Source organism: Aptenodytes forsteri, unplaced genomic scaffold, assembly GCF_000699145.1.
Source record: "Aptenodytes forsteri isolate BGI_AS27 unplaced genomic scaffold, ASM69914v1 Scaffold260, whole genome shotgun sequence".
NCBI lineage: Eukaryota > Metazoa > Chordata > Aves > Sphenisciformes > Spheniscidae > Aptenodytes > Aptenodytes forsteri.
The window spans coordinates 599,019-609,517 of record NW_008795557.1 but is presented as its reverse complement, the minus strand read 5'-3'; the positions used below and the strand labels follow the sequence as shown (position 1 = coordinate 609,517).

The 10,499-nt window shown below is 52.2% G+C and overlaps 1 protein-coding gene across 1 annotated transcript in view; it reads right to left on the bottom strand.

The window, feature by feature from the left end:
• Positions 1–8,749, bottom strand: part of TOP1MT (topoisomerase (DNA) I, mitochondrial) — a 15,164-nt gene extending 6,415 nt beyond the window's left edge. The window contains exons 1-8 of the mRNA XM_009282158.2: positions 8,654–8,749; positions 7,276–7,391; positions 4,724–4,845; positions 3,830–3,952; positions 3,114–3,301; positions 2,199–2,343; positions 1,193–1,336; positions 475–660 (exon numbers count right to left, since the gene is read on the bottom strand). Of these exons, the coding sequence (XP_009280433.1) occupies positions 475–660; positions 1,193–1,336; positions 2,199–2,343; positions 3,114–3,301; positions 3,830–3,952; positions 4,724–4,845; positions 7,276–7,354 (987 nt within the window). The 5' untranslated portion in view covers positions 7,355–7,391; positions 8,654–8,749. The remainder of the gene's footprint in view (positions 1–474; positions 661–1,192; positions 1,337–2,198; positions 2,344–3,113; positions 3,302–3,829; positions 3,953–4,723; positions 4,846–7,275; positions 7,392–8,653) is intronic.
• Positions 8,750–10,499: the final 1,750 nt, after the last annotated feature.

The following is a 10,499-nucleotide window of genomic DNA, read 5'->3' as shown; positions in this document are numbered from 1 at the left end:
GCCCCCAAAGCCGCTGGTGCCACAGGCTGTTTCCCGCCCCCCCATCTCTGCTATCCCTGGCACTCCAGTTTCCCCACAAACACCATTAAAATCATCTATCCCATGGGCAAATCAAAAAATAAAATATCAATGAGGACAGTTCAAGTCCTAGTGCCCACCAGTCAACTGCAGATGCTCCAGCAGGAGGCAGGACTTCTCTTTCATGGTTCATGGGCTAGAACAACCTTGAAAGCCCTATCCCAGGGTTTCTCCCCCTTCTCTAGGACAGGGTCAGCATGCGTGTGTCCTCATCACCCAGCACCGTTGCATCTCACACACATGCTGCCACCATGGTGTTAAAGCACAGGAGGCATCTTTGCAATGGATTTCAGACGCAGATTTGGGACTGACGACCACTGAGTGAACTGAGCCACCCGGCTAACCCTGCACCAAATTGCCATGCCAGCCGCTGCCTCCATTTCTGCCCCCACTCACCAGCTTCTCCACTGACACTTTGTTGTAGTAACGGATCGAGTCTTTCCCAAGGAAGTCAAACTCCACCACGTGCTCCTGCCCATCCAGCTTGGGGTGCAGCTTGATGTGCTCCACGCGCAGGGAGCAGCAGCCAACTGTGTCCGCAGTCTCCCCTTCCTCTTTCTCATTGCCGGCTCGCAGGGCCAGCTGGAAGGAGACAATGAGTCACCCAGCCCAGCCCACCACTATTTCCCTTTCCAAGGTTAATGGGGACATGGACACCGGGGTGGGGGGGAGGGTGGGAAGAGAAAGCTTTCTCAGGACAGTGCCTCACTGAATGGCTGCTGGGACCCTGGTAGAAACCAAGGGCTGACTGGTTCCAGCAAACGATTATTTCACTGCTCTAAGAAACCCTAGAATATCCCCCCCTCAGAATAAAAAGTTATTCTGGTCTCCAGTGGGGCCTTTGCTGTCACACAGACGCACACATGCTGGTAAAGTCCAGGAAGGACAGTACAGCTCCTGCACTGCCACACAACTGTCTTCGCACAAGCATCAGCAGATAGTAGGAGTCACCATCCTCCATGATCATTGCCAGATGCCTCACGAGGAGCAACCCTGGCTTGTACAACCAGCGGACACCAAAAAAAAAACCTACAGGGTGGGGTGGATCAGGTAAGCTAAATCCCAGCCTCAACAGAGATGGGGAACCTGGGGGCCAGGGTGAGGCCACAGATACCTTATCAATGAAGTAGAGGGCCACTGCTCTTTGCCTCTTCTTCATCTCCTTGGACTTCCAATCGGCTTGGTACTGAGCACGGATTTTGTGGACAACATCCTTTAAGCGCCGGGCTACCTCATACTTCTGCCAGTCTTTCTCCCCCTGGAAAGAGAGGCCAAGAGCCAGTGCCCCATCTTCCTTCCATCCCCACCAGTCAGACCCTGTTCTGGGAACACCTCCAGTATCTAAAATACTGCTCAAACCCCATTGTTTTCTTGAGAAAAATCCATGAAGTAGAAAAGTCATAGCAGGAACAGCTCATCTAGGGTTTCTGTGCCCTCTGCTGGCTGTGCTGGACCTGGGATCCTGGCCAAGTCCGAGCTGCTCCATAGTCTGGAGGTGTCCTCCACCAGCTAGCAGCCAGCACACAGCAAGTGAGGAGTCAAGCGGTCGAGCACTGCACGGCCATGGCCACTGCTGCTTGGACACCACCACCGTGGACTGACACGATGCGCTTGCTCAGGTGCGCCCAACTTGCATGCAGTTTCCTTATTTGCTTTGAGGACTGAAAATAGCTTTAAAATCACCTTTCCCTCCCCACAGTGTTCGATCCCTCCCTCCCGTGGCACTACAGATGGTGATCCCACCTCCCCCTGCCCTCCATTTACTGGCATAAATGAATTCAACCCCACAGACTCTGGTCCCTGCGGACTGTCTCTGCCCCTGCCGGGCTTTCAGTAGCCTTCCCTGGACACACATGAGCAGCTACTGGCTCTGCCAGTAGCAATCTGTCCCCTGGAATAGGCTCGATGCTTAACAATCATCTCTGTCCTTTTCCCCTCACCACCCAACGGCATACCAATTAATTTCATTTACCCCCCTCTTTTTTTTTTTTGGGGGGTGCGGAGGGAAGTACATTTTTGTTGACGTGCCACATCTCTGCTTTCCCCTGATCCTTCCACTTGGCAAAAAGCCAGCGGCCCGACAGGCAACAGCTCTGCCTGAACAGCAGCATCACTCAAACCTTCAGCTTGGAGCTGGGGTTCAGCATGATGTACTTCAAAGTGTTCTGGATGTTTTCCGTCCACGAGGCCAGCCAGGTAACCGTGTTGTCAAAGCGCACCTCCTTCCACTTGTGCCCTTCTGGTGGCTCGGGGATCTTGGAGTCCCTGCGGGCAGAGCAGGGTTACAACCCTCGGACCATGAAGGAGAAGAAACGGGAACAGGTCGTCAGCTCAACTGCTTCTTCACAGTGAGCCAAGGATGGTGAACACATCACAGCGTTACTTACAGAAAACAGACAGCCCGCCCAAAATTGCTCCACAACATGAGGTCTTTATCCTTTGGATGCTGGGGACAACGGGAGAATTTGCTGGGCTGGTGGGGAATGTTTTGAATCAAGGCCACAAGGTCTTCACATGGGTGGTTTAAGACCAATCCAACTCACGTAACTTAGAGGGCAAACACTCTTAACCCAATCACTGCTTTTCCTCCCTCCAGTGAGGATCCTGATGCTTCCAGCCAGCATGGGGGACCCATGAAACGAGGAGGAACGGCTTGTTTGGAAGAGGAGCACAGGAGAAGGAGTACAGAGTTGTCCCTTCTTCTGAGAGGCCATAGGAGCACTGCAGTGTTTGCAGTTGATGTCGGGTGAACAGTGTAGGCACCAGTGAGAGATGGTAGGTGCTGAACAGCTTCCCTGGCCACTGTACATCCACAGAGAAACTGAAAGTCAGACCTAACTGCAAAGCAGATATCTGGAAGTGACCAGGAGGTGATAGAAGGGCTCCAGTGAGTTCAAGCCTGAGGGTGTGCAAAGCAGTGATCGCAGGAGATAACAAGACCCCACAGCAACTTGGGGCAGAGGAGATGTGCTGTTTACCCCAGTCCCAAAAGCAGCTCAGCTTTTGGGAGCTCAGCTCTTCCCATGGCGACTCACTTGCTGCAGTTGATGACAACATCTTCTGGCATGATCCTCTTCTTCAGCATGCCCATTTTGGGGTGGTCACCACGTCCACGGAACAGCCCCGGTGGTTCAGTTTTGAAGTTGCCTATCTTCTCCCGGTGCCCATCCAGGATGCAGTACCCATACTCCTCCTGGATCTTATCTGCCTCCTCCTTCAGTTTCTGAAACGAGCACCGTACCACCATCACCCCACAGGACGAAACCAAAACCCCGTAACTCATGCCTGCCTATTGCTACCCTGCTTTCCCTGGAGAAAGCAAGGCTGGGAAGGCAGAGCTCAAAGGGTTGGAGGAAGAGGTGATCACGGATCCAAGTCCACTCCCAACAAATGGCTCATCTCCACCCACTTTGCAAACCCTCACAGTGAGGCTGTCCCAGCATGATATGCTGATGAAACAAGCCTGTGTGCCACCAGCCCCTTAGCAAGGTCCACCATCCTCTGGACAGGGCAGGACCACAAACCACGGTCTGAGGATGACTGGTAACCTGCAAAGCCATGAAACATGCAGCATCTGCAGATAAACTTAATGAAGAGTGTGATGGTCATCGAGACAGAGCTGGTCCAAAGGCCAAAGAGGTCCCAGGTCAGGGCATAACACCAGGAAAGGAGATAAGCAGGAGCCGAAATACCCCAGGCTGGTCCCAAAACATATCAGCCAGCCCCAGATGTCATCAGAAACAGTCCTCACCTGCTTCTCCTCTTTGGACAGTGCTTTCCGTGCCTCACTTTTGTCCATGAAGTACTTGTGGATCTCCCTGAAGTCGCACTTGTCCAAGTCCTTGATTATCTTCTGCTCCTTTGAGGTCATCTCCTGAGCAAGAGATGAGAGGGGCTGGGTAAAGCCAGGAGGCAAAACCAACTCCGCACAGAACTGCTGCCTATGCCTTTCCTTCACAGAAAAGGAAAGAGAGACCCACATGCCAGTTCTTCAGAAAAATCAGAAGGAAGCAGCCACCCTAGCCACATCCACCCAAGGGCAGACAAAGCTGCCACGGTAGGAGGCCAGGCTGCCTCTGGACACCTGAGCCTGCACCCACAGAGAAGCAGAACACAGCCAGCTCTGGGGTGGAGCAACCTCTAACCTCTGCAATGGAAACAAGCGGTCCCCAAGCATGGCTGCAAGCAGCTTGCAGGGACTGTGGAAGCAACACTGAAGGTATCTGGGGGCACGTAAACTTGCCCTAGTAGGGGTCTTGCTTTCGTTTGGGGACCGAGACGTGTTGCTGTGGGACCATGAGGTTAATCCTTCAGATGGACACGTGCCCCAAACCATTTGTGAAGCTGTTTGCGAGACCCAGCACCTGCTTTCTTAGGTAGCATCACTAAAACTCAGAGGGAGCACAAGTGCCAACGCGAAGCCCTCAAGGATGCTGCAGACAGCAAGCCCCAGCCCAAATCCACAAGAAGCGAGGAAATAAGTCATATAGTTTAGAATCTCATAATTATATGATTATAAATAAAGAACTAAGCCACAAAAACCCTCATCCCCTCCATCCCACACCTCGGCCTAGGGATGACAGGTTTAATGCTGAGTGTTTAACGCGGAGGACGGACAGCAAGGAAGCCCCCACAGGGAAGGTACCTTCCTCCAGTCATTGAAGAAGTTGTTCTGGAAGATCTCCTTGGTCGTGTATTCATGATCGAGCATTTTGGCATAGAAGGTGGCAATTTCCTCCGTGGCCAGGCTCAGCTTCAGGGGTTTGCCTAGGAACGGAGAGGACCTTTAGCATCAGTTATGGGGACAGCCCAACCCTGCAGCCCCAGGCAGTTGTTTGGCGAGTCCCCCATGCTCAACGCAGTGCCAAAACAGGGACAAGGGGTGAGAACAGACACTGGCAAGACTTCAGCACCCCCCCTGCACCAAGCACAGCCTCGTCTGCAGATCAATAGCCAGAGCACTTGGCACAGCAGGCTGCTGCTGCAGCCCATCTGCAGTCACACGCTTCATTTTCTTTTCCAGGAGAGTAGAAATCCTGATTTATGTTCAGGTCACTGAGCCACCAGGCTTTCAGCAGCCACCATGCCATGACAAGTCCTAAACTTCTGGCTCCACAGGACAACACAGAAAGGTTTGTTTTCTGACCATGATCACTTCCAGGACCATGCTGAATAGCCAGGATCCCACTTGGAGAGGTTTCATCTCAAATACTTTCCCCATGTGGATGGAGCAACCATGGGAAGCTCAAAGCTGAGATTTGTGCAACAGATACATATGCAAGAGCCTCTCACGGCTGTCCAGTGAATCCTGGATCATTTCTTGGAGGTGGCAAAGCCACCGTCCTCTCCTGAGCTCTTTGGCTAGAGCAACGAAGTCTAGTGAATCCAAGGAACACCTTGGCTCTTCCTAGGAAACCAATACTTTGAAATAGCTTTTCTAGGCAAGCTGCAGGAAAAGCACCCTGCAGAGCTCCAGGGAACGGCTCAATCCTACCTGCCCCAGACACTCCAGCTTTTTGGGGTTCCTGACCTTCACCTGAACTGCCGGGCATGGTGGGTCACAGCCTTATAGCAGCCCCGTGACAACCTACATACACCAGCTCAGCCATGGTCCCTTCCTACTTGGGGTTGTTGCCTGTCCACAAACACTTTTTCATCCAGGAATGGCAACGCCTTTCAGAAAACGAGCCAACATCACCCAAGATGCCAGGCCAAAGCCACCAGCCTAGATGCACACAACACACAGATGAGTCTCCAATAGCTCAGAGGCCACAGAGAAGGTCCAAACCCTATGCAGGACTACATACAGCTGCCAGTGCTCCTCCTCATAGAGCCAAAAACGTCTCCAACATCCCCATCTATGTCCCAGCAGTGCCCTCTGGTGACAGCGTTGCCAGACACCTCATTTCCCCAGATTGGCTTTTTTTTCCTACTGTAAAAAACCCACAAGGTATAGGAAGCCCCAGCGAGGGGGCTGAGGACCACCAAGATGGGTGGTGGTCCCACCATGGGACTGCAGTCCCCTTCCATCTCCAGCATCCCTTGGTCAAGCCCTACAGTCCTTCTTGCCTCCCTTCCCTTGATCCGTCCAAAAACAGTTCAGGGATGGAGCTGAGAGGAGGGAGGAGAAGAGAGCCCAGCAGGCACAGTGGGAAACCAAGAAGGACACAGCAGAGACCTGATGTGCCCTGTTGACCTCTCAGCCCCTTCACTGATGCACCAAGTTGCTGTAAGGTGATGCATGGCGGCCCTGGGGACAACACGGGGAGCTGTGACCAAGAGCTTGGAGCAATCCAGCCAAACCCTGCAATGGCTTAGGGGACAAGCAACACGTCAGTCACCAAGACCATGGGACAGGCAAACTGCCTCTCTCAAAAGTAAAGCTACATTGTCCCAGCTTGCAGTGAAACTGTGCCTGAGCTGACTTAAAGCTCAAACCCCAAAGCATCTTAATGAGGAAAAAAAAAAAAGTGTTTCTTTCCCCTCCCTCACCAGTCCATCTTTGCAAGAGGTACACAAGGACTTCAGGCAACAGCATCAAGATGCCTTGCTTCTCCTCGAGAAACTTCGGGTCCAGCCCCACCACTGCATGCCCCGCGGCCAAGAGAGGCTGTGAGCAGAGGTGCAAGTCCCAGACCCACACACGGTTGCATTACAGCATCCTAAAACCAGCTGCAGGCAACCGCATGGGAGCCCTCACCCTGCCCAGGGTGCTCCGCACGGAGGGGATGCGTGAAGCACCCTGCAACTGTCAGGGGCTCATTAGCTCCCCAGTACTCCAAATAACTCCTTCCACGTGCAAAACCCTCCCAGCTTTATAGAATCATAGAATCATTGAGGTTGGAAAAGACCTCTAAGATCATCGAGTCCAACCGTCGACCCAACACCACCATGTCCACTAAACCATGTCCCTGAGTGCCTCATCTACTCGTCTTTTAAATACCTCCAGGGATGGGGACTCCACCACTTCCCTGGGCAGCCTAGTCCAATGTTTCACCACTCTTTCAGTAAAGAAATTTTTCCTTACATCGAATCTAAATTATCCCACGGTTCAGGCTTTATCCAATGGGATATTTAGGCCCTTTAATAATCTGTGGCCTGCAATACCTCCCCCTTCATACAAGAGAAGATACGGGCTCTTTGGACAGGCAGAGGACAACTCCACATGCCCCAGGTCCCATCACAAAGCAGACGTACCGTCGTAGTAAAACTGCACATCATCAGGCAGCGGCTCGTAGAGGGGGGCGAAGTAGGGTCCTCGGTGCTCCAGTTGCATCCACTTTACCCCGTCTTCTTTCTTCTCCTCTTCCCACCTGGGACAGACGCACAGGGACTCGTGAGACCATCCCCACCCTGGGGTCTGGGACCTTCTCCCAAGGTCACACCAGGAAGATGCTCTGTGAGCAGCGAGGGTTGCCGCAAAACCCAGGTGAAATCCTGTTGTCTCTGCTACTGCCTCAGTTTCCCCACTCTTTCAAACAAGGAAGACTGCAAGGCAACCCAGGGAAAGGGGTCTTGAGGAAGGGGACATGCTCGGTGCAGTGACGTAGAGGAACGCAGGGGGAGAGCAAAAGGATGGATGGGTCAGCCAAATCCACAGGGACAGGCACAGAGACCCCACTGCTTCACACCAAAGAGCTGCAAGGGCTAAAACACTCCCCCCCCTTCCTCCCCAGACCTCACTGCATTCTTTTTTTTAAAAAAGCAGCACACAAAAAAGCTCATGGGCATATTCCAGAGGAGAAGCTCACACCACACCACGTTTGTGGCTAGGAGACCACCACCCCATACTACTTATACCTATGATCTTAATGCAAATAAAATCTTAAAGCACCTCTCCTCCCTGCAGAGCAATTAGGATTTTAAAGTCACCACAAGTCTTAGCTGAGAAATGATGATTGTAAAAACTTTAAAATAAAAAAAAGTAAAAGAAAAAATAATGAAAACACCCACCCTGAAGAGCAGAGGAATAACATTGATAAAAGATAACCCAGGTCAGGGGCACAAGAAGCCCGCCGGAGAAGCGTTTGCTGATTGCAGTACGTGGGACAGGCACGGGATCTGCACCCTGCGGCTCAGCGCCAGCCAGGCTGGCACTGGCCCCTTAACCCCAGCATCACCGGGAAAATGAGGGTTGCCGGGAAAACACAGCAAGATTTCACCCTGGGGAAGAAAAACCCCTGTGTTTCTTGCTCAGCGGCGCCCCGGAAGTATTTCCGACCTTTCTCCTCCCCACGGGAAGCGGGGTGGAATAAATCAATTGCATCAGAAGGTGCATTGTGCCAGGAAAACATAGGGAAAAAAAAAAAAAGATATTAAAGAAAAAAATCAAGCAGCTACATAAAACTTGGCTGAAAGCTTCTCGGTGACTGGAGAAGGTGCATTGTGCCAGGAAAACATAGGAAAAAAAGAGATATTAAAGAAAAAAAAAAATCAAGCAGCTACAAAAAACTTGGCTGAAAGCTTCTCGGCGACTGCCAGCTGCAAGGGTGATTTGTAGGATGCTGCAAGGGCTCTGTCTCTCCTCCCAAACCCACGCGATCCTCCATCCCGGCAGAGCATGGCCCGCACTCACCTGCTGCAACCCCCCGAACCTGACCGGAGGCAAATGGGGATGAGCCGGGGGTGACGAACCCTGCGGCCAAGCAACGAGGAGGCAAGACGGCGGTGCATGCCACCAACCACCCACAGAGACAGAGAGGCCGGTGGATGCCCGGGTCACCCCGAGCATCTTGCCCCAGCACCCTGCTACCCACCGGGGCATGGCAGTGCCCGAGGCATCGCCATGAGGAGCCACCACCGTGTCCAAGCAGTCCAGGTTGTGGCACTCCCCACGTGCCAAGGCAGTGCAGCCTTATGGGAAATGTAGTCCTGCACGTGTTTCGGGGCAAAACTGCTGCGAACCGAGCTGATGCTACGTACTGGCCTCTTGCCTCCGTGCCAGGCTCCAGCCCCCCCAAACAAGGCATTACTTAGCAAAAAAAGCTGTATAGTCCCACTTTTCATGCCACCCTGCGCCCCACAAGAGCTGTCCCAAAGGTCCAGGCACCCACGGGCATCCCTGTCTGGGATAACACCCTAGCAGCTCCTCGCAGCCCGGGTTTGCAACAGGCTCCAAAGCATCCAGCCCCCTAAATGCTCCTTCTCTACCCTGGATATTGGGGTGCTCCGAGAGAGAGTGACACCAAGTGGCGAAAGCCACTGCTCCCTGCCACCTCGAAAAAAATACAGCATCCATCAGCTTCGCTCAAACACCCTTTCCCAACGCTCTCCTACCGAAAAGCTTGCCTGGATCATCCAAAAACTGCTGCAAAGGAGGCCAAAAAAAAAATTGCAGCCCCTTTATATTGTCTACAACTCCCTGATACGGATCCCGCTGTCTTGGAAGCTGTTGTATTACAGGGGGTTGTGGGGATCATCTCCTTCCACCAGCCACGAGCATCTCCCTTCCCTGGCTGGGCACCAGCAAAGCCATTTCAGGAGGAATACATATTGTATATACTGTTACAAGAATAAAAAAAATAAAATATATACAAATACTATTGTGTATTCAGCACCTCCCGTTAGCCCTCATCCCCTTCCTCCTGCCAAGAGTGCCGAGTTCAACGGTTAAGAAAATACAGCAGAGCAGTTAAAAATAGTAATAAAAAAAAGAATTTTCACAGTTTTACCCGAAGAAATAAAACCCCAGTTGCATTAGTGTTAAACCTGCCCACAAGCCCAAAGGCACACAGGACACTTACCATTTCCACTTGTTTTCTGCCTTTTCTTTCTTTTCTTCCTCTTTCTCCTCCTTTTTAGCCTTTTTGTTGTTCTTTTGTTCTCCTTCTTCCTTAGATTTCCTTTTCCGGGTTTTCCCTGGGGTCTCCTCCTCTTCACTCTTCTCTTTGATGATCTTCTTCCCCTTTTCTTTTGTTTCCTCCTTTGGCTTTTTCTCCTTGACTTTCCGCTTTTTCTTTTTCCCTGGCGCATCTCCCTTCCCCTCCTCCTCCTCCTCCTCCTTCACCTCCTGCCCAATCTCTGCACTGTGGGTCTCTCCCCATCTTTCATCCATCTCATCTTCTTCCTCCTTTACTCCTTTTCCATCTTCTCTTTCCTCTCCCACCCCATCTCTCTCCTCCAGCTCATCTCCCACTCCTTTCTCTCCTTCCTCCTCATCTGTCTTCTCCAGCTCTTGCTCCTCTTCCAAGATTTTTTCCTTCTTCATTTTCTTCTTCCCCATCTTCTCCTCCCCCTCCGTTTTCACCTTCTTGCGCTTCTCTGCTTTCCCCTTCTGCTTTTGCCTCCCATCACCCTGTCCCCGGGTGCTGCTGCTCCCTCGCTTGGCTCTGCCCCATCCCGCTGCCCGATTCCTGCACCCATCAGCACCCTCCTCTTCCTCGATGCCCTCCATCACATCCCCACGACTTTCCTCAAATTCA